Source organism: Chiloscyllium punctatum, chromosome 46 (genome assembly GCF_047496795.1).
Source record: "Chiloscyllium punctatum isolate Juve2018m chromosome 46, sChiPun1.3, whole genome shotgun sequence".
Lineage (NCBI taxonomy): Eukaryota > Metazoa > Chordata > Chondrichthyes > Orectolobiformes > Hemiscylliidae > Chiloscyllium > Chiloscyllium punctatum.
The window spans coordinates 45,753,275-45,777,188 of NC_092784.1; the positions used below are offsets into that span (position 1 = coordinate 45,753,275).

The following is a 23,914-nucleotide window of genomic DNA, read 5'->3' on the forward strand; positions in this document are numbered from 1 at the left end:
CTACTTGTTTAGTGCTGTGGCTGGTTCCTTTTTCTTTTTTCATTGAGAGGAAGCAGGTAATTCTCAGCACGGCATGATGAAGCAAGGCCCAGGGCATGCGTCGTTTGCTGACTTGCTATTGGCTGATTTGACTGGTAAGTCATGACTTCTTTTACACTCGAACCACTTCCCTTCCCACAGCCCCAGACTGTTGCTGAATCTTCAGACAAATTGTGCAGTAACTGGGGACACCGAAGGCATCCTGGAACTGACTGCATTTCTTGTAAACCATGTGTTCATGGCTCTTCCACTTTTGCAGAATGGCTTAAGTCACATTTAACTTGGGAGGTTCGACACTGAAAGTTGCCCAATTATTCAACCCCAACTAACCCTTACCTCACACAGAAAACACTCGTACTGTTATTCTGCATCACACAAACACACCCACATACACCCACACACAACAGACAGACAAACACACTCCAACCTAGTCATATAGGCACTGACAATCATAGAAGTACACACACCACACACATACATACATGCAGACAATCATAGAGTCATAGACATGTACAGCATGGAAAATAGACCCTTCGGTCCAACTCGTCCATGCCGACCAGATATCCTAAACTAAACTGGTCCCATTTGCCAGCACTTGGCCCATATTCTTCTATACGCTTCCTATTCATATCCCCATCCAGATGCCTTTTAAATGCTGTAATTGTACCAACCTCCACCACTTCCTCTGGCAGCTCATTCCATACACACACCAGCCTATGCGTGAGGATACACAGATACACGCACACACTCATACAGACACACAACACAGATACAAACACACATACAGACACACACACACACAGACATACGCAGAGACACACAAGCACACAGACACACACACACACATATATATACACACACAGATACACACACACACACACACCATACAAACTTTCTGACAACAGTGTCTACCAGTTCTAATGATGAAAAATGAGCGAGAATCTCATAAAAACTTACAAATTCTAACCAGATTGGACAGAATGAATGCAGGAAGGTGTACTTGATGACCAGGGAGTTCCAAACCAGGGGTTCCCAGTCTAAGGATACAGGATAGCCCATTTAGGATTGAGACGAGGAGAAATGTCTTCACCCAGAGATTGGGGAACCTGTGGAATTCTCTACCACAGAAATGACGGATGCCAAAACATTAAATGTTTTCAGGAATTGGACATCATGCCTGAGGCTAAAGGGATCAAAGGGTATGGGGAGAGAGCAGGAACAGGGGATCCAGGTGGATGATCAGCCATGATCCTGTTGATCGCTCAACTCATGGAAAGTTTTCTCATCATGACATCGTTGCTTCTTTTGCCAATTCTGTGCAGGACACCCCCAGACGTGGTTCTGAAGCTCCTGGATCAATAATCAACAGCCACGCAATGAGTTAGATACAGCTGCACTGAATGAGGTGCTCCATTATGACTGTACTGAGTTATACATTGACAATGACACTGCCTGCTCAGAAGTCCCACAAACCAGGCATGGCCTCGGGGGTCTCTTGGTGTGATCTCAGAGCAGGGGACCGATCAGCTTCACTCAGCTGCAGCCACAATTCCTTTTCTTTTAGTTAGTTTTTAATTTACTCAGTTTTTAATTCCATCCCCTGTCCTATTCAATGCCATCAGCCTCTGGGCACCTCCTCATATTTCTGCTGAAAGATATCAGGGCTGGGGGAGGGGGGAGGTGTTATCTCTGTCCCCCCCCGATCATCAAATACTTGAAACAGTAGACGCCCAGTCCCAGATCTTTCAAACTGCTTCACAGACTTGCCAGTACTGTGCCCCTTGACCTATATCTTCTCATCCTATCACTTGTTCTCAGACCCATGATGCATTGCTTCTGTCTGTCAGGATGCCAACTCCTTTGTTGCCCAGTCACAAGATCAAGCCTTGGCTCACAGAACTTCACCACAAACATCAATAATCTACTGGATTATAAACCCTGCATATGTGTGTCTGTCTACGTGTGTGTGTGTGTGTCTGTCCGTCAGTGTTTGTGTACATCTCTGTGAGTGTGTGCATGTGTCTGTCTGTATATTTATCTATTCATGTGTGTCTGATTGTACATCTATGCATGTTGCCTTATTAATTCATGGGATGATGACCTCACTGGCCGGGCCAGCATTTATTGCCCATCACTAATTGCCCAGAGGGCAGCTAAGAGCCAACCACATTGCCATGGGTCTGGAGTCACATATAGGCCAGTGGATGGCGGTTTCCTTCCCTAAAGGAAGGAACATTTGAAACGTTAACTCTGTTTCTCTCTTCCACAGACCAGCCAAACACATCCGACACTGGCATTTCACCAATGACCCACATTGAGAGCAATTAGCTGCACAGAGCGTGGAAACAAACCAGTGAGCGTTCCATTCATTGTCAGTCAGTGCTGGACCAAATCTCCAATGTCTCCAGCACCTGAAAAAAATTGGCCATTCGGCCCATCGAGTCTGCTCCATCATTTAAGCGGGCATTGGACAAGCATATGGAGGTTATTGGGCTAGTGTAGGTTAGGTAGGCTTCGGTCGGCGCAACATCGAGGGCCGAAGGGCCTGTACTGCGCTGTATTTTTCTATGTTCTATGTTCTATTCAATCAGATTGTGGCTGATCTGAGAATCCTCAACGTCACTTTCCGGTCTTATCTGGACAATGTTTGATCCCCTTCCTGATCGAAAGTCTGTTTATCTCAGCCTTGAATAGACATGACTACCCAGCCTCTACAGCCCTCGGCAAAAAAATGTTCGCTGGGATCATCTTCACAGCGTGGAGGGATTGTCTTACAAGTGAAGGTTGAACAGGTTGGGACTCTACTCACTGGGATGTAGAAGAATGAGAGGTGACCGCTTTGAAACATGGGATTCTTAAGGGGCTTGACAGGGTCAATGCTGAGAGAATACTTCCCCTCATGGGAGAGTCTAGGAGCAGAGGGCAACGTCTCAGAATAAAGGAGTGCCAATTTCAGACTGAGATCAGGAGGACTTTCTTCTCTCAGAGGGTTGTGGGTCTTTGGAACTCCTTACCACAGGGTGAGCCATGGGAGCAGAATCCTTATGGATATTTAAGGCTGAGATTGATAGATTCTCGATCAGTTGGAGAATCGAGGGTTATGGGGAAAGGGCAGGAAAGTGGACGCGAGGAATGTCATATCAGCCATGATCCTGTTGAATGTTGGAGCAGGCTCAAAGGCCCGAATGGCCTACTCTTGCTCTCCACTTCTATCTCTTTTTACAGTTTAACTCAATTTGTGCCCCACACTCTGTGTCCTTCCCCAGTTTCACACGTTCAGGTTCCCAAATTCAAGCTTTCAGCGGAACTGATTCGCAAGATCCCGTTTCCTGCTTCCGCAGCAGCAGAGTGATTTTCCCCAATGTGAAATTATGTGACAGATCCTATCGTAACACACAGCTTAATTTGGGGCATCAGTAAATGGAACATCAAAGGTTGGCGTTTGGCTGTTTTTGCCAGAAGACAGTCTGCAACACTGTTCAGAAAAACTAACCACCTTTATTACCGTTTCCACCAGGTACAAGAGTGGCTTAAGCAGGACATTACTTCTGCATTCAGCTCCCAGTTTCATTTGATCTGACATCACTGAAATGAAATTCTCCTGAAAGAGAGGCAGTTAATTTTTGGACAGTTACCCCAGCTCCCCCACCTAGTTCTGGGCTCATCAACAAGAGAAAACATCCTTTCCATAGCTACCCTGCATGTTCATCTTGTAACCCCATAAATGAAAGGCTTAAAAATTGCCCTCGGTAGCCATCTTGAACTGTGGCACCATTTTGGCCCAGTGACAATGAAGGAACAGTGATATATTTCCAATTCAAGATGGCGAGTGGTTTGGAGGGGAACCTGAAGGTAGTGGTGTTCCCATTATCTGCTGCCCTTGTCATTCTACATGGAAGCGGTCGTGGGTTTGGACGGTGCTGTCTGGGGATCTTTGGCAAATTTCTGCAGTGCATCTTGTAGATAGTGCACACTGTTGCTACTGAGCGTCGGTGGTGGAGGGAGTGGATGCTTGTGGATGTGGTGCCAACCATGCGGGGGCTGCTTTGTCATACAATCATAGAGTCAAAGAGATGTACAACACATAAACAGACCCTTCAGTCCAACTCATCTGTGTCAAATCAGATATTCTAAATTATTTTAAATATTCCAAATGCTCCAAATCCATACAATTACAATATTTAAAAGGCATCAGGATGAATAAATGAATAGGAAGGATATGGGCCAAGTGCTGGTAAATGGGACTAGATTAATTTGGACATCTGGTTGGTGTGAATGTATTGGACCAAAGGATCTGTTTCCAAGCTGCACATCTCGATGGTTGCTCAAAGCTATCAATTGGGTTGTGAAGTGTGACTGTCTTGTCAGCTTTTAAAATCTTATCCCACTGAACTAGTTTATATCAGTGTTTAAACCACACGGCATAACTACAGATACCCAATGAATGCTATTTCTCACCTTCAAACCTCATTCGCTAAATAGAAAGAAAACTATAAAGATGGCAGGGGAGGTGATGTGTTGCAACTGCAGCACATGGGGACTGCTGGACACCAGAATGATCCATAATAAAGGCATCTGCAATAAAAGTCTGCATCCCGAGGATTTCTCACTCCAGTTTGCTTGCATGGCGTCTATTATTTCTAAACACTATCAAGAATGCAGCCCGGTGGCACAGTGGTTAGCACTGCTGCCTCACAGCGCCAGAGACCTGGGTTCAATTCCCGACTCAGGCGACTGACTGTGTGGAGTTTGCACGTTCTCCCCGTGTCTGCGTGGGTTTCCTCCGGGTGCTCCGGTTTCCTCCCACAGTCCAAAGATGTGCAGGTCAGGTGAATTGTCCATGCTAAATTGCCCGTAGTGTTAGGTAAGGGGTAAATGTAGGGGTAAGGGTGGGTTGCGCTTCGGCGGGGCGGTGTGGACTTGTTGGGCCGAAGGGCCTGTTTCCACACTGTAAGTAATCTAATCTAATGCTTTCATGTTTCTAATTCAACTGTGAAGGGTGATAAATTAGCAGCTGGGTGATTACAGTATGCTTAGAGGGGTGTGGGCCAAGAACTGACAAATGTAACTAGATTAGTTCCGGATATCTGGTTGGCGTGGATGAGTTGGACTGAAAGGGAGTATTTGAATGACAGTGGACATACATCTCCCATCCAACAGAGGGGACTCTCAGAAGGATGGTAATCTTTCAAATTCTATTTCTCAGAAGCCAATGGAAGCTGCTTCATTGAATATGTTCAAGGCTGAGAGCAGCAGTTTTTTTGCTGATCGGAGTGAAGGCAGCAATGGTGGACTAGAAATGTTACCGGATTAGGAACCGTCTTAACTATGGGCTCAACTCTCACCACAGTCAGTGGTGAAATTTGAATTCACCTCAAGGAAGAATGAATTGGATATCATAAGCTCATGTGGTGATGACCACACTGCTGATTGTTGTTAAAAGCCTATCTGACTCACTGTCGACTTTTCGGGAAGGAAATCTGCCCCGTTCTTACCTCCATGTGACTCCACACCCACAGCATTGATGCTTAACTGGAGATTGACATTGAACAAATAACGTGAAACAAAAATCAAGGATTATGGGTGGGGGGGGACCAGAGTCAGATCGGCTGTACTCTCGCTAAATGGTAAGCCAGTCTTGAGGGGCTGAACGGCCTCCTCCAGATCCCACTACATTGCGATCTGTTTGCTTTTTTTTTTGCAGTTGCAATCCTCCATTGAATGCATCTCAAACAGAAGTCCTTGGTCCATAAAGCACTTCCTGGTGTCATAGAGTCATAGAGATGTACAGCACAGAAACAAACCCTTCGGTCCAACTCATGTATGCCAACCATATATCCCAGATTAATCTAGTCCCATTTGCCAGCACTTGTCTCATATCCCTCCAAACCCTTCCTATCCATGTACCCATCCAGATGCCTTTCAAATGTTGCAATTGTACCACCACTTCCTCTGGCAGCTCATTCCATACGCACAGCACCCTCTGTGAAAAAATTGCTCCTTAAGTCTCTTTCCCCTCTCACCCTAAACCTACACCTTCTATTTCTGGACTCCCCAACCCCAGGGAAAATACCTTCTCTATTTACCCTATCCAAGCCCCTCATGATTTTATATAAATCTCAATAAGGTCACCACTCAGCCTCCGACGCTCCAGGGGAAACAGCCCCAGCCTATTCAGCCTCTCTCAATAGCTCAAACCCTCCAACCCCTGGCAACATCTTTTTTGTCCTGAAGCTTGTGAAGTTTAAATGCAAGTCTCGTTTTCGTTTGAATGAGAGATGTTCTCTTCCTGGAAGGCGTAACCACACTGGGGAGACTAAGCTGATTGTCGGATGGTGAATGCGATGCAGTCCTTCAATGGAGTTCCAAGCTGCTTGGTTCCCTCTTGGTCACTTTCCAACACAGTCTCTCAGTTGAACAGAGGAGCCTTTTCTTCAGCGACTTGCAGGCTCTCCATATCGAGCGGTCTGTGCAAACTGAGTGAGCAGAAACACAAACTGAAGCTGGTGCCTATTAGTAAAATCTGATAATGCCCCCCTACCTCATCTACACTATGACCAAGGAAACTCGCCGGTGCTCCCCTCCCCTGCTGTACATTATACCCCAGCTCTTTCCCTTCGATGAGCCGCACTTACTCTGACACACATCCATGCTCATTCAAAACTATTCCTTTCTCTCATCTGTCCTTGGTAAGCAGCCAATGGGCAGAGCCACTGAATTACAACACATCCAGAACTGACATGGGGGGCTTCTTTGGAATTTTTGATGGCATTTATTTGGAACAGATTCCACTGCATGTAGAATAAGAATTGGTTGAATTTACAGACGAGTCTTTTCAAGCGTGTTGCTCAGATCTTTCAGAGTCCCAGTTAATGCAACCCTCTATTAATATCCTGGCTGATGGATCTATTTATACCCATGGAATCCCGGCCCATGGAGGTAACCTAGAGACCGGCTTGTCCTGTATTAAATTTCCTTTATTCCTGATAAAGGGCTTTTGCCCGAAACGTCGATTTCAAAGCTCCTTGGATGCTGCCTGAACTGCTGTGCTCTTCCAGCACCACTAATCCAGAATCTGTATTAAATTTCAACCAGGCCACAAACCCACTTGGAGACTGGGGCAGGCGTATAAGGACTGTCCGTTGTGTTCAGTAGACTTCACTACTCCAGTTATGGTGATTCCCAGGGATGGGGCAGGATGGAGGAGGATGGAAGGAGATGGAAAGGGGAGATAATAGGGAAGCAGGTACAGGCTGGTGAAAGACAGACTCTTCAGTTTCAATGTAAAAGGGACCCAATGGGCAATGTTTTCACACAGAGGGTGGTGCACGTATGGAACAAGCTGCCAAAGGAAGTGGTGGAGGCTGGTACAATTACAGCATTGAAAAGGCATATGAATAGGAAGGGTTGAGAGGGATATGGACCAAGTGCTGGCAAATGGGACTAGATTAATTTAAGATATCTGGTCGGCATGGACCAGTTGGACCGAAGGGTCTGTTTCTGTGGTGTACGTCTCTCTGACTCAATGACTGACTGTTCGAAGGCAACGGGTGAAAACAGTCCCACGTAAAGAGGGAAGAGTCGGGCGTGCATTTAGATTGCGCCTTCCGTGACAGTCTAAGCACCTCACCAAAAAAGATTAGAGTCGACTCACCGAAATGTCTCCAGCTCTGCTGTAACGTGGTTAGCACAGCAAGATCCCACAAGCAGTGATGTGACAGTGGCCAGATGGCCTGTCGACGTTGATTCAGGGATACCGACTGAGCAGGACACCGTGGAGACCTGTGGAGAGATCCTCTTCGAAACCGTGGGTGGCACGGTGGCACAGTGGTTAGCACTGCTGCCTCACAGCGCCAGAGACCTGGGTTCAATTCCCGCCTCAGGCGACTGACTGTGTGGAGTTTGCACATTCTCCCCGTGTCTGCGTGGGTTTCCTCTGGGTGCTCTGGTTTCCTCCCACAGTCCAAAGATGTGCAGGTCAGGTGAATTGGCCACGCTAATTTGCCCGTAGTATTAGGTGTAGGGGAATGGGTTTCAGTGGGTCGGTGTGGACTTGTTGGGCCGAAGGGCCTGTTTCCACACTGTAAGAAATCTAATGTAGAAACAGTGCCCTCAGTTCAGCAGCTTATCTGAAAGAAGTAATCTCTGACAGTGCTGCAGTGCCCCTCAACAATGTGCTACAGCCTCTGGAGCTCGAGTCCTAGCAGATGGTTCAGATCTTAAGGTTATCTCTTAAAGCTGGTTGTGATATAACGATAACACGTAATTTTAACCTTGGGCTGTTGTGTAAATGGAGGCTGTTAAATGGTTCATTGAAGTCACTGAATTTGAAAATGGGAAGGAAGTCAAAGTGGTGGTGGATCCAATTTCTCCCATGCGTCTATGCAATGGTAAAACATAGAACAATACAGTGCAGAACAGGCCCTTTGGCCCTCGATGTTGTGCCGACCTGTGAATCGATGGTCCTGTTCTGCGCTATGTTGTTCTGTGTTCTATGTTCTACGCCCAAAGCCAAAATTATCTCCCTGTTGTGAGTGGTAGACTGCTCCCATCTGATCAGATGGGATTCTAGGAGAGCTTGCCAATTAGACACAGAATTGGCTTGACAGCAAGAGACAGAGGATGGTGATAGGGGGTTGTTTCTCAGACTGGAGGCCTATTACCAGCGGTGTTCCACACGGATTGGTGCTGGGTCCATTTTGGTTTGTCGCTTATGCAAGCAATCTGGATGAGAATATAGGAAGCATGGTTAATAAGTTTGCCAAAATTGGTGGGATAGTGGACAGCGAAGAAGGTTATCTAAGATTACAAAAGGATCTAGATTAGTTGGGCAAATGGGCTGAGGAGTGGCTGATGGAGTTTAACACAGATAAATGTGAAGTATTGCATTTTGGTAAGACAATCCAGGGCAGGACTTATACAGTTAATGGTAGGGGAGTTCAGGTGCATAGTTATTTGAAAGTTGCATCTCAAGTAGACAGGGTGATTCAGAAGGTGTTTGACAAAATTGCCTTTATTGCTCAGACCATTGGGAGTAGGAGTTGAGATGTCATGTTGCGATTGTACACCATGTTGGTGAGTGCTCTTCTGGAGTACTGTGTTCAGTTCTGGTCACCCTGTTGTAGGAAGGATATTAATTATATTGGAGAGGGTTCAGAAAAGATTGACCAGGATGTTACCGGGAATGGAGGGTTTGAGTTATAAGATAAGGTTGCATAGGCCGGGACCTGTTTCACTGGAGCATGACTGGGGTGATGTTATAAAGGTTTGTAAAATTATGAGGGACATAGATAAGATTGAATAACAAAGATAGGGGAGTTCAAAACTAGAGGGAATAATTTTTAAGTGAGAGCAGAAAGATTTACAAGGCAGCTGAGGGGCTATCTCTTCACACAGAGGATGATGCATTTATGGAATGAACTGCCAGAGGTAAATGCAGGTACAGTTACAACATTTAAAAGAGATTTGGACAGGTACATGAATAGGAAAGGGTTAGAGGGATATGGGCTAAATGGGGCTAGTTTAGTTTGGGAAACCTGGCCGGCATGGGTGAGTTGGGCCGAAGGGCCTATGCCTGTGCTGTATGACTCTACAACTGCATCATAGAGTCAGCTGAGTCAACTAGAATCAGCTGTGGCTATATGGATAGCCCTCTCACCTCTGAGCTACAAGGTTCTGGGTTCAGTTCCCACTCCAGAGTTGGAGTGCGTTACTGAGGGAGTGCAGCCCTGTTTAGGGTGTTGGTGTTTGATATGAAGGGGGATCCCAAAGCTGGGGAGTTCTTGTTTGTGTTATGCCTAAGTCAGTGTGAGTATTAGAGTGTGATCATATCTCTCATTATCAGCCAAGGCAGGAGCAATAAGCCTGTGATGTCCCTCTGCAAATGAAAGGTCCCCCAGGTGTCCATCACCTCCACACAGATGCTCACACAACTCCCTTTCGACATCCACGGCTGCCTTCTGTTCTATTGCTGCTGCCTGTTAAAACCCTTACACAATGCACAGTCAGAAGTGCAGGCACTGGGCACAGGTTCTGAAAAGCCCGGAGGGGAACTTGCAAATCAGCTGGGGACTGAGCAGGGTTGGGACGGGGTGTACATTGCACCTGAATATTGCCCTTTCCAGATAGTGTTCAGGGAATCCCTGCAACAAGCTGCAACCAAAATAAACAGTGACTCACTCCCGATCGCTAAAAGCTGCGGGCGGCAGTGGGTGTGTGGGTGTGTGTGTGTGTGTGTGTAAGTCAGGCACTCCCCCCCACTCTTTCGGTTCGTCATTGGCTAAGACTGAGTGGGTAGAGGGAGCTAGAGTCACATTGGCAAGGCACTGAACTGTAAAACATGATCAGTCTAGGCAGATGTGTGCAGGGTTGTGACGGAGAGGTTCTGTGGGGAGTGTACAAAAGCTGTAAGAGGGACCAGCACTCTGCAGGCAGTACAGCGAACGAGAGAGAGAGAGAGAGAGTTTATTTACTGCTGTCCAGGAAAGTTTCACTGCTTTCATAAGGAGAGTGGGCAGCAACACCCATTCATGGCACCCAGTCGCTTTTTTTCCTTAGGTAAGTTACAAGCCCACGTTACATTGAATGTAGAGTCTAATTGTCAGTCACTGCTCTTTATCTCTCACCTCCTTTTGTCCTTTCTCTTGTCTCCCGAGTTTGCTTTTCTTGATGAATGATCACTGGATTGGCACTCATCTGTTCGGTACAGTGGCAAGGTTCAGAGTGCCCGGGTTTGATGCGTTAATGTTACCGTGTGTGCTCTTTCAACTGCGGCCACTCGTGTCTCCTGTTCATGGAGGGTAAGGCTGGGGGCTTTCTGTGCCAGCTGGCATCACTGTTTATGAGGGAGAACAGTCTTGGGGTTTCCAACTGGATGGCTGAAACTGGTCAACCTACACCCAGCATCGGGGAGTTTTCTGAGCTCCTGTCAGTGGTTTTCTTGTCATGAGCGAGTAACTCGAGAGAGAAAAGGCTGGCATTTCCAAGCATCTTTCAGAAACATTTGTTTTTCTGCCGGATGAAGTTCCAGTGTCTCAGACAGAGCAGCAGCCTCTCAGTCCTGTGCTGGAGTTTCAGCTAACTTTGTGAATCCAGTAAACACACACACGCACACACACACACACAAACATACACACACACATACACACACACACACACACACACACACACAAACATACACACACACATACACACACACAAACATACACACACACATACACACATATACACACACACACACACACAAACATACATACACACATATACACACACAAACATACACACACACACAAACATACACACACACAGATACACAAACATACACACATGACAGAAAAACACATACACACAGACACATACACAGACACAACAGAAAAACACAATCACACAGATACACATACACATAGACAGACACACACACATACACACTGATGCACAGACACACATACGTAGACATGCATACACACATAGACATACACATGCACATACATACGCACACACACACGCACAAATATACACACACAGAGATGCACATACACACACAGACACATACATTGATGCACATACACACACACATACACAGATATATATGCACACACACAGGCATACATAAACACACACACACACACACACACACACACCACACCCACAGAGACACATACACACACACACACACACACACACACACCCACAGAGACACACACACACACACACCCACACACACCCCCACTCACAGAGAGACACACACCTAGTAGTGGCAGATTATGAAGCAGGAATGTAAAAGAAACAAAGGACAAAGGATTAAGGCAAACAAAGAATGAGATAAAGAGCCAAGAGAAACAGGAGGTAGTGGGAAAAAGCTGATGAAAGTGAAGTGATGCGGGGGAGCGGTGAGTGTGAGGGAAGCGTGGACAAAGGGAAAAGCGAAAGGAAGAAAGGAGACGCAGAACAAAAGGAGAGAGTGATGGTGAGAACAGCAAAAGGAGGAAAGAAAGATCAGATCAGCGGGATGAAGCCAGATGGCAACGAAAAGACTGAAAATAAGTGGGCAAAGGAGCAGAGACCAGTAAACAAACTGTGTAGCTGTATGTGATATTAAAATATAATCTGCAGCAGGAAAGTGTGGAACATTGAGTTCTGTCCTCAATGTCGATTCAAAAAACTATTCCTGGAAATGTTCAGGAAATGTCTGAATGGTACAGGAAGAGGAATGTAGCAGGCCGTCCACGCTGATATGGGACAACAAGAAAGGATCTTGCTTTGTAAAGTACCATGAAAGCAGTGATACAATCTTCCAGGTTCCTGTTCTATATTAGCGGTGACTGGCACAATCCGCTCATGCCTCTATCAGACTGACTCAACTGATAGACAAAGACCCAGCGCGGTTTTCCAATACTGAGTCAAAAAGTCAGAAATGTCAACCTCTCGACGGCAGGTGACCACATCATGGACTGTTTTAATTTATTTGAATCCTGCAGTAAATGCATTTTTGAGTGGAAGAACCCAGCATCAGCAACAAGTGTAGTTTTGGTGTTTTGTCACACTTGCTGTTACTCCATCCCACTCAAACACTTTGCGTTTTCAGGCCAATGCTTTGTGATGGGATTCCACCAGCTCAAGTTTTTCAACCCCATAATCTTGTTCCCAATTATCATCTAACTTCTGGTTCACCCTCCTTTACCTGACCCCAGAGTCGGATTAACCCACACCACAGTTTATTGCTGGGATGTGGCATCGCTGTGGCTTTTGTGTAGCATCTTCAGTTATCACCCCTCAGGAGGTTGGCGGGGAGAGGGGAGGGGAGGTGAAACAATCCTGGGATTTGGAACTGGTTATGATGAGAGAACCACAAAGTATTACCAAATCAGGATGGCGGGTGACTTCAAATGGAACATTGAGGTGGCAAGGCGATTATATTTCTGTGCCTCTGGGAGCTGCTATTCAATAAGCCTTGGTACATTGATCTTAGGTGGTACTTTTGTCAGGTAACCAAGGGAGTCAACGTGTAAATGTAGCCAGAAATTTGATCAAATTGGTGTCCTTCCCTGGGATGGTGTTGAAGTTGAGTGCTGTTGGAGTTGCACCCATACAGCCTTGTGGAGTGTATTCTGCCTTTCCCCTGACTTTGTGCTGTCTAACTTTAGCAGTGAGTCACTCAGTGCACAATTCCCAACCTCCAACCATTGGGTGTCGCAGGTGTAGACTCTCTATTGTTGGAGATGGTCAATTGAAACTCATTTGTCAATTGTCCGTCGTCGTCCAAGACTTGCTGCGTTCAAACATTGATTATTCAGGAAGGAACATGTGCTTGAGGAGCCATGATCCGACTGAATGGGGGAGCAGACTCAATGGGCCGAATGGCCTACTCCTGCTCCTGTTTCTTATCATCAGATTTCGCACTGCTAACCTTACGGTAGAGAGAATGCTGTTGATGAACTGCTGAAGATTAGAATGGGTAGGTGGTTGTTTCTGACTGTCACAGACTCCATGGACTGTAAGAACTGAATATCCCAACTCTGTCATCTATTGAAACCTCAAGATGTCCATTTCCTAACAGGTACCACAGATGGTGACTGGGCTCAGGCTAAAATCCCCTCTTTTCAACTGAGTAGAAGTTGGACCAGTTTGAGCCATCTCTACTATCCCCAGGTCATGGTTTGGAGAACTGAAACCAACATGTTCATTCTAAAAGATGAGAGACTTAACAAACAATCCAGGACTTTTTCAATACATAATTTTTTTAGATTAGATTACTTACAGTGTGGAAACAGGCCCTTCGGCCCAACAAGTCCACACCGCCCCGCCGAAGCGCAACCCACCCTTACCTCTACATTTACCCCTTACCTAACACTACGGGCAATTTAGCATGGCCAATTCACCTGACCTGCACATCTTTGGACTGTGGGAGGAAACCGGAGCACCCGGAGGAAACCCACGCAGACACGGGGAGAACGTGCAAACTCCACACAGTCAGTCACCTGAGGCAGGAATTGAACCCAGGTCCCTGGCGCTGTGAGGCAGCAGTGCTAACCACTGTGCCCCCCCTTCAGTTGCATCACTCTGTAAACCTTTGCTATAAATTCTGTGTCTTATGATCTTATACTCCACAACCACCTGATGAAGGAGCAGCACTCCGAAAGCTAATGCTTCCGATTAAATTCTTGGACTACATATGGTGTTGTGTGATTTTTAACGTTGTATTCCCAGATCAGTCAGGGTAACGTTGATAGTAAGTCTGTGAAGGGGTTTGATCTTGGTGGTGATGGGGGGAGTCCAAATTTTGGGGGCTGTCTACAACGAATAGTCACCAATGAGGCCAATAAGGAACTCAGGTTATCTCGAGAATGGTAACATTGTACAATGTGGAGCACAGGGAGTAGTTGAGGGGAATGCATGGATGTAATTCAGGACAATTTGGGTCATAATGGAAGGGGTAAGGGCTGCAGTTCGGGTGAGACAGACTGTGTGCAACATAAGCATTTGTCAGTTGGTTTGAGTGGGTTGACTCAAGGCTCTGTATAGGAGTGCGATGTGAACTGGGCTGACCCGAGAGTCTTTGTCGCATGGTGCCAGGTGTAGTTACCCAGCAAAATGAAAAGAAACCACACACTCATTACGAAACTGCAGCACAAAGATTTGGCAGTCATCGGAGCGTTCTGCGTAACCTTTTTAACATGCAGCCCTTTCAGATCTCAATCAGAAATCCCATTTGGGTTCTGTTCCACTCTGAAACATCACTTGGATGGTGGAAACTTACAGTAGAGAGTGCTGAGACGAGGTGAATATCGAACTAACAGCATTTTCTGCTCTCCAATTAATCAGCTTCGTGTCAAACCAGAGTACACAGCAATCCTCCAGGAGAAGACAATAGCCTTAATTGATCAGTGGTTTTTATATTTCATCAGAGGTGGGTATCGCTGGCTGGCTCAGCATTTATTGCCCGTCCCTAGTTGCCCCTTGAGAAGGTGGTGGTGAGATGCCTTCTTGATGGCATGGTGGCTGCTGCCTCACAGCGTCAAGGACCCAGGTTCGATTCCACCCTCGGGTGACTGTCTGTGTGAAGTTTGCACATTCTCCCAGTGTCTGCGTGGGTTTCCTCCGGGTGCTCCGGTTTCCTCCCACAGTCCAAAGATGTGGAGGTTAGGATGGATTGGCCATGCTAAGTTGCCCATAGTATTCAGGGGTGTATAGGTTAGATACATCAGTCAGGGGAAATGTGAAGTAATAGGGTAGGGGATTGAGTCTGAGTGGGTTACATTTCAGAGGGTTGGTATGGACTTGATGGGCCAAATAGCCTGTTTCCACACAGTGATTCTATGAACCGCTGCAGCCCATTTTGTGCTGGATTTTGACTCCCAGGATTTTGACTCAATGACACTGAAGGAACAGCTGACATATTTCCAAGTCAGGATGGTGAATGGCTCGGAGGTAGTGTTCCCGTGTAGCTGCTGCCCTTGTCCTTTGAGGGGGGGTAAAGGGTCACAGATTTGGAAGGTGCTGTTGAAGCCCGGTCACTGAGTTACCCAGCAAGGGCACCTTGGAGATAGAGCTCACAGCTGCTGCTATTGGGGGTTGGTAGTAGAGGTCGAGAGTGTTTTTGTACTGGTAAGGATGTTGTTAGGTAGACAAGCAGAAGGCTGGAAGAACACAACGCACCAGGTCAGCATCAGGAGATGGCAAAGGGTTATACCCAGAAGTTGACTTCTCCACCTCCTGATGCTACATGGCTTGCTATAATCTTCCAGCTTCCTGCCTGTCTACCTGGGATTCCAGCTCCTCAGGCTTCTTGCCTCTGACTAAGGGTGTTGTTAGAGCAGGTTGCTTTGTGTGGAGGGTACTGTTCACTTGCACTCCTTTGGGCAAGCGCACCAGCTCTCCGAATGAGGCTGGATGGTGGACAGAGCACGAGTCTGCCAGTCAACTCCGACCAGCTCCTGGAGCCGCAGTGCTAGGACGGTGGGTCCAGTGGGTCCACTGTAACCCCAGGGTTCAGTTAGGTTTAAACAATGGAGGCGGCTGCTTCAATCGCAATGTGACAGGACTGCCTTTAGGGTTTCCACGGAATGTAGAGCCGATTATTTCTCAAGGAAGTGGCAGTGAGCAGGAGCGATGGCTGTGACTGCTTTTCTCACCAGTGGCAGGCAGGCACAGAGTGGGGACAAACATGGCAAGGGAAAGGAGGACAGAGGGGAATCAGACAGTGAGCTGGGAGAGGCTCAGGGCAGTCTGCAGTTCACTCTCTGTGACTACAAAATCATCTAATCCTCTCCCCCTCCCTCGGATTCCAGTCTGTGGAACGTTGCCAGGAATCTGTTGTTCTGTCCTTCACGCTCCGATTGTGTTGCAGCCTGGCAGGTCAGACCGGGAATTGTTGAAAACACATGGAAGAAAGTCTTGCCGCTGTTTTGTACTGTGCCAGTGCCCAGATCGGAGGCAGAGACACTGCCCGGATCACTGGAGCGTTGAAGGATGAAGAGGTTTATATAGAGGTTTATAAAATCATGAGGGGCATGGATAGGGTTAACGACTAGGGTCTTTTCCCTAGGGTGGGGGAGTCCAAAATTAATTTTCTAAGGTGAGAAGGGGAAGATTTAAAAGGGGCGTGAGAGGCAATGTTTTCAGGCAGAGGGTGGTTCGTGTGTGGAATGAACCGCCAGAGGAAGTGGTGGATGCAGGTACAGTTACAACATTTAAAAGACATTTGGATAAGTACATGAACAGGAAAGATTTACAGGGATATGGGCCAGTGGGACATGCTCAGTTGGGATGATGGAAGCATGCACACATTGGACCAAAGGGTCTGTTTCCGTGCTGTGTAATTGCGTGACTCAGACAGAGCAGCGGCGATGACATTTTACAGGTGACAACTTCTGGCCCGTCAGAGGCTGGCATCTCTAGCACTCGGGCAGTGCCACTGGGCAGGTAGTGATCTCTGAGTAACGATCACGGAGTGCAAAGCAGTGAGGCAAGTGTGTGTGAGGATCAGTGGGTTGACGGTAGCGCTGGAGTTACAGTTTCTAGGTTTGGGCTAAGGGAGGGGGAGGGTATCAGGGTTCTCAGTTGCAAGATCTTGTTCTCCATGGCTCAGAGGGCATTGTGGGGTGTGGAATGTGGGAATGGGGGACTGAGTTGGATGATCAGTTGAGTGATCATATAGAATGGCAAAGCAGGCTCGAAGGGCCGAATGGCCTGCACCTGCTCCTGTTTTCTGTGTCTGTCAGCAGACATCACCTCCCCTGCATCCTCCCTCTCGGACGGACACAGATGCTTTTTTTCACCCAAGGGCCATAATGTCTTCCTCAGCCAACGCCACACTGTGGGATCTTGCTGTGCATGAATTTGCTGTCACATTTCCTGTCCTTCACTGCATCTCCAAGAGTACTTCATCAGTTTCGGTGTGATGCCTCGGGATGCCTTAATTTTGGGAATGGGACAATTGCGTTCCTTCTTTAATTGGTCAGGCAGCCTCTGGGTCTTGAGTGAAGTGTTTCCCTGCTGGGGCAGGGTGCAGCCATCTTGGTTGAGGACTCCTAAAGTTTGTGTCCATTTGGTGTTTTGAGATGAACTGAGGGTAGGTTCCAGGAGAAGCGCTGACTAAAGGGAGTTCATCGTACTCTGTGAGGATCCTCCAAAACATGGTCCCATCAAATTCTCAACCTTATATTCAGATCCTTCCCTGGGATGTGGGTATCGCTGGCACTGACAACATTCATTCCCCCAGACACGTAACCGTCTATCCCCCCTTATTGCCCCAGAATGCCACTGAGTGGTTTACCAGGCAACTGAGTATCAATCATACTGCTGTGGGACACATGTTCAAAGATGGCATATTCCTCACCACCACCCCCACTCGAAACTAGATCAGATTTTACAACTGTGTCAACACTCTAAAGACATGAAGGTTTGCTGAATTGGCTATGCTTAATTTCCCGTAGTGTCCAAGGATGTGTTTCTGCCTGGTACTTGGGTTACCTCCCACAGTCCAAAGAAGTGCAAGTTAGGCAGGTTGGCCGTTCTAAATTGCCCGCAGTGTTCAGGGATGTGTCAGCTAGGTGGATTCACCATGGGAGATGCAGAGGTAAGGGGATGGGTCTGAGTGGAATGAGGTTTGGTGTGGACCAACTGTAGGGATTCTATGATTCTATGATGTTCAGGTTAGGTGGATTGGCCATGCTAAATTGTCTGTAGTATCCAGGGATGTTCAGGTTTGGTGGACTGGCCATGCTAAATTGTCCGTTGTGCCCAAGTATAGTCACGTTAGGTGGTTTGGCCATGCTAAATTGTCGGCAGTGTCCAAGGATGTGCTGGTTAGGTGGATTGACCGTGGAAATGGGGAGTTATGGGGGTAGAATGGGGAGCTGGGTTTGGGTGGGTCTTCAGAGGGTCGGTGTAGACTTAATGGGCCGAATGGCCTCTACCTGCACTGCAGGGTTTCTCTGAATGTATGAGTCCGCTAACATTTCATTCCAGATTGACGTAGTCACTTGAATTTAAACTCCTGGGCTGACTTCATAGGACTTGGATTCCAATCAGTGACTCTGTTTCTGTCACCTAACAGTGAACTATGCAAGTCTTAGGTGGGGGAAGGGCTGGTGTGACCAGTGTTAACAGCAACTTTTCCAGCTTGTTATTATCTATCGCTGACCTGAGATGTCACTGTAGGCTACATGGATGTAACTTCACCAACATTAATGACAGCCTGTCTAACACCACAGGAGTGCAGTTCATTCACAGTGGTCCTAGCTGAGAGGGGAATCGTGCTCGGCCCTGCCAAATACAATTCAATACAATTCAATGAAGTGCAGGAACAGGCCCTTCGGCCCACCAAGCCTGTGCCAACACCTAATCCTTAATTAGACCTGCTAATTATTGCCCACCTGTGTTATCTATCACCCTGTTTGCCTCACATTCATGTAGTAAAAACAATGACTGCAGATGCTGGAAAGCAAATACTGGATTAGTGGTGCTGGAAGAGCACAGCAGTTCAGGCAGCATCCAACGAGCAGCGAAATCGACGTTTCGGGCAAAAGCCCTTCATCAGGAGTAAAGGCAGAGAGCCTGAAGCATGGAGAGATAAGCTAGAGGAGGGTGGGGGTGGGAGAGAGTAGCATAGAGTACAATGGGTGAGTGGGGGAGGGGATGAAGGTGATAGGTCAAGGAGGAGAGGGTGGAGTGAATAGGTGGAAAAGGAGATAGGCAGGTAGGACAAGTCCGGACAAGTCATGGGGACAGTGCTGAGCTGGAAGTTTGAAACTAGGATGAGGTGGGGGAAGGGGAAATGAGGAAACTGTTGAAGTCCACATTGATGCCCTGGGGTTGAAGTGTTCTGAGGCGGAAGATGAGGCGTTCTTCCTCCAGGCGTCTGGTGGTGAGGGAGTGGCGGTGAAGGAGGCCCAGGACCTCCATGGGAGGGGGAGTTGAAATGTTGGGCCACGGGGCGGTGTGGTTGATTGGTGCGGGTGTCCTGGAGATGTTCCCTAAAGCGCTCTGCTAGGAGGCGCCCAGTCTCCCCAATGTAGAGGAGACAACATCGGGAGCAACGGATACAATAAATTATATTAGTGGATGTGCAAGTAAAACTTTGATGGATGTGGAAGGCTCCTTTAGGGCCTTGGATAGAGGTGAGGGAGGAGGTGTGGGCACAGGTTTTACAGTTCCTACGGTGGCAGGGGAAGTGCCAGAATGGGAGGGTGGGTCGTAGGGGGGTGTGGACCTGACCAGGTAGTCGCGGAGGGAACGGTCTTTGCGGAAGGCGGAAAGGGGTGGGGAGGGAAATATATCCCTGGTGGTGGGGTCTTTTTGGAGGTGGCGGAAATGTCGGCAGATGATTTGGTACCCACCGACTCCCACAGCTACCTGGATTACACCTCTTCCCACCCTATCTCTTGCAAAAATGCCATCCCGTATTCCCAATTCCTCCGCCTCCGCTGTATCTGCTCCCAGGAGGACCAGTTCCACCATAGAACACACCAGATGGCCTCCTTCTTTAGAGACCACAATTTCCCTTCCCACGTGGTTAAAGATGCCCTCCAACGCATCTCGTCTACATCCCGCACCTCTGCCCTCAAACCCCACCCCTCCAACCGTAACAAGGACAGAACGCCCCTGGTGCTCACCTTCCACCCTACAAACCTTCGCATAAACCAAATCATCCGCCGACATTTCCGCCACCTCCAAAAAGACCTCACATTCATGTGTCTATTAAGATGTGGGCAGCACGGTGGCTCAGTGGTTAGCCCTGCTGCCTCACAGTGCCAGGGACCTGGGTTCGAATCCAGCTTGGGTGACTGTCTGTGTGGAGTTTGCACTTTCTCTGTGCAGGTTTCCTCCGGGTGCTCTGGTTTCCTCCTACAATCCAAAGATGTGCAGGTCAGGGTGTATCAGTCATGCTAAATTGTCCATAGTGCTCAGGGATATGTAGGCTAGTGCATTAGTCAAAGTGAATGGATCTGGGTGATTTGCTGTTTGGAGGGTCAGTGTGGATTTGTTGGGCTGAAGGGCCTGCTTACACACTGTAGGGGTTCTTTTTAAAAAAGCGCCTTAAAAATTGCTAACATGCCTGCCTCCACTGGCTGTATATTTCAGGTATCCACTGCTCTCTATGTATGAAATATTTTCCCAGCAGTTCTCCCATAAACTTACCCCTCTCAACCTTGAATCTGTGCCCTGTTATAGCTGACCTACCCACTCTGGGGTAAAAAGCCTCTGACCATCCCCCAATCTATGCCTCACATACTTTTGTAAACCTCTACCAAGACAGCCCTCGGCTTCCATCTTTCCAGTGAAAGCAATCCGAGTTTATCCAACCTCACCTCATGACCAAACCCGTCCAGACTGGGCCACATCCTGGTAACCTTCTCTGCACCATCTCCCAAAGCAACCAGAACTGCACGCAATATTCCAAATGTGGCCCAACTAAAGTTTTCTACAGCTGTAACATAACTTGACAATTTTTATATTCGATGCACCGACCGATGAAGAGGAACGTGCTATTTGCCTTTTTATCCACCTGTGTTGCCACATTCGGGGATCTGTGAACATGTATGCCCAGACCCCCCTGTATGTCAACTTGCACCACTGACCCACTAAACTGGCAACACTGAGCAACTTTGGGTCAAAGGTTTAGACCATGTTTTCTGTTACTGGGTGTCGTGAAGCACATCGATGGCTCCATGAAATAGCTCATCTATTGTTTTCAGCTCATTCAGGGGTGTTCCTGGCTGGAAGTCCAATTTGACTTCACCTTCTCAAGGGCTGCTAACAAACAGTGGTCCAGACTATAACGTTCATATCTCATGAATGAAATTAAGGACTCAGACCTCCTGCAATTTCTTTCTCTCTTCAAACATATAAATAATTGGAAGTGCAAAACTTTAATGTTGCTCAAAGGAGATGAGAATTCAAAGTTTTTCATCTTGCATTCACAAGGCGATTATTGGAATGCTGCTTCCAATTCCGATTTCTCTGCCATAGGAAAGATGTTGTGAAACTTGAAAGGGTTCAGAAACACTTTACAAGGATGTTACCAGGGTTGGAGGATTGGAGCTGCAGGGAGAGGCTGAACAGGCTGGGGCTGTTTTCCCTGGAGCGTTGGAGGCTGAGGGGAGACCTTATAGAGGTTTATAAAATCATGAGGATAAATAAACAAGGTCCTTTCCCCGGGGTGGGGGAGTCCAGAACTAGAGGGGTTTAGGGTGAGAGGGGAAAGATTTAAAAGGGAGCTGAAGCATAACTTTTTCACGTAGAGGATGATATGTGGTGGAGGCTGGTACAATTACAGCATTTAAAAGGCATCTGGATGGGTGTATGAATAGGAAGGGTTAGAGGGATATGGGCCAAGTGCTGACAAATAGGATATCCACAGCACAGATGAATTGGGCTGAAGGGTCTGTTTCCATGCTGTATGACTCCATGACTTGATAATAAGGATGCAATAAATATACTTCAGAAAAGCGAACAGCAATTTACCCAGAAGGGAGCTGCTGTGTAAATTGTAGCTTGTCATTTTAATGGGAATCCCCTTTTATTCACGTTGTTCTTCCAACATTCTGCTCTCAATGATTGAAAGGTTAAAAATAAACGGTAACTTTTAGCAATCTTTACTTTCTAATGAATCACCAATTTCCTGAAGAAAGTCACGATTAAAGCTGTTTCTGACTCATTTCCAGTATGACACTCCAGATTGTGACACCTTAATCCATTAACATAAACCTCCTGGTCTCTCGGTCCTTGCTCCCTTTGACAATTACCTACCATCTGCATCCTCCCTGCCCAGTGGAAACAATTCCTCCCTCTCTGCTCTATCAAACCGTAAATTAATGAAGTACAGCTATTCAATTCCCATCTGTTCCATTTACAGTATGCTGCTGTTTTCTAAGGCCACAAAGTGGTGGCATGGTGGTTAGCACTGCTGCCTCACAGCGCCAGAGACCCAGGTTCAATTCCCGCCTCAGGCGACTGACTGTGTGGAGTTTGCACATTCTCCCCGTGTCTGCGTGGGTTTTCTCCGGGTGCTCCGGTTTCCTCCCACAGTCCAAAGATGTGCTGGTCAGGTGAATTGGCCCTGCTAAATTGCCCTTAGTGTTAGGTGAAAGAGTAAATGTAGGGGAATGGGTCTGGGTGGGTTGCTCCTTGGAGGGTTTGAGATTAGATTAGATTACTTACAGTGTTGGTGTGGACTTGTTGGGCCAAAGGGACTGTTTTCACACTATAAATAATCTAAAGGTTGGAGTAATATGGCCGATAGCAGAGCTGCTTTTTGCAGAATTTAGAAGCTGTCCACAGTGCCCTGGGTTCCCCAGTCTGCTCTGTTCCTATCTCCTGTACTGTGTAGTGCTGAGCCCTATCACATCCAACACTGACCCAACATCAAGTCCTGAACTCTGCTGATAGAAGGCTCCCATTCTGGCTGGGGGCCTGGGCAGATAACAAAGACAGCTTCACTTCTGGTTGGTCAATCAGGCCTGTCTATCTGAAACGAACAGAGCAAGAGCTCTCTGGGCTGCAGCCACTTTATTCTCAATAACAACAGGCTGTTGAGCAGACCCGTCTAGATTACTGAATCCTGATATTTCTAAGAAATAAGGGTGTCACTCGACCAAAGTTACTGATGAAGATGGTTTCATTTTATATGGCTCAGCTCTCTCTCTCTCTCAACGTTGAGCGTCAATGTTCAAGCTCTGCTCCAGGGATTAAAGTGAAAGGCTGAGCCCAATTTCGGTGCAGCATCACTTACAGATGTACAGCACAGAAACAGACCCTTCGGTTCAACTCGTCCATGCCAACCAGATACCCCAACCTAATCTAGTCCCATTTGCCAGCATTTGCATCCAGATGCCTTTTAAATGTTCCAATTGTACCAGCCTCCACCACTTCCTCTGGCAGCTCATTCCATATACATACCACCCTCTGTGTGAAAAAGTTGCCCCTGAGGTCCCTTTTACTTTCCCCTCTCATCCTAAATCTATGCCCTCCAGCTTTGGACTCCCCCATCCCAGAGAAAAGACTTTGTCCATTCACCCTTTCCATGTCCCTCATGATTTTATACACCTTTATTAGGTCACTGTCAGCCTCCGACGCTCCAGGGAAAACACTTGAAGAAGCCTCTGCCTTTGTAGCGCTGCTGGGGATGAAGATTCAATAGCGTTTTGTCGAAGACCTCCCCCCCCCCAGGGGTCCTGGCCAATGTTTATCCCTCAATCGGCGTCACTGAAGGAGAATGTCTGGTCATTATTGTGTAACCTCGCTGTGAAAGGATGAGGATGTCTCAGATCTGACATTACAACCACAGATGACTGTAAACCACCCTGAGACGCCCAATTGTCACATGGCTGTAGAAGTTAGCTGGGCCCTTCGGAAGAAGGGTGACCAGACCCGA

At 47.3% G+C, this 23,914-nt stretch overlaps 1 protein-coding gene and 1 long non-coding RNA gene across 3 annotated transcripts in view; one reads left to right on the forward strand and one right to left on the reverse strand.

Annotated features, from left to right (window-relative positions):
- LOC140467984 (uncharacterized) overlaps window positions 1–23,914 on the reverse strand; it is an 86,879-nt gene that overhangs the window by 57,636 nt on the left and 5,329 nt on the right. Inside the window, exon 1 of one of the 2 annotated variants that reach the window (XR_011955557.1) lies at window positions 7,694–7,814. The exons of the other annotated variant lie outside the window; for it this stretch is intronic. This is a non-coding gene — a long non-coding RNA (uncharacterized lncRNA). Of the gene's footprint in view, window positions 1–7,693; window positions 7,815–23,914 lie in introns of those variants that run through there. 2 annotated transcript variants of the gene reach the window in all.
- The window catches only part of LOC140467983 (adhesion G protein-coupled receptor E3-like), an 83,118-nt gene continuing 69,600 nt past the window's right edge, over window positions 10,397–23,914 (forward strand). Inside the window, exon 1 of the mRNA XM_072564098.1 lies at window positions 10,397–10,596. Coding sequence (XP_072420199.1) covers window positions 10,569–10,596 — 28 coding nt within the window. The 5' untranslated portion in view covers window positions 10,397–10,568. The remainder of the gene's footprint in view (window positions 10,597–23,914) is intronic.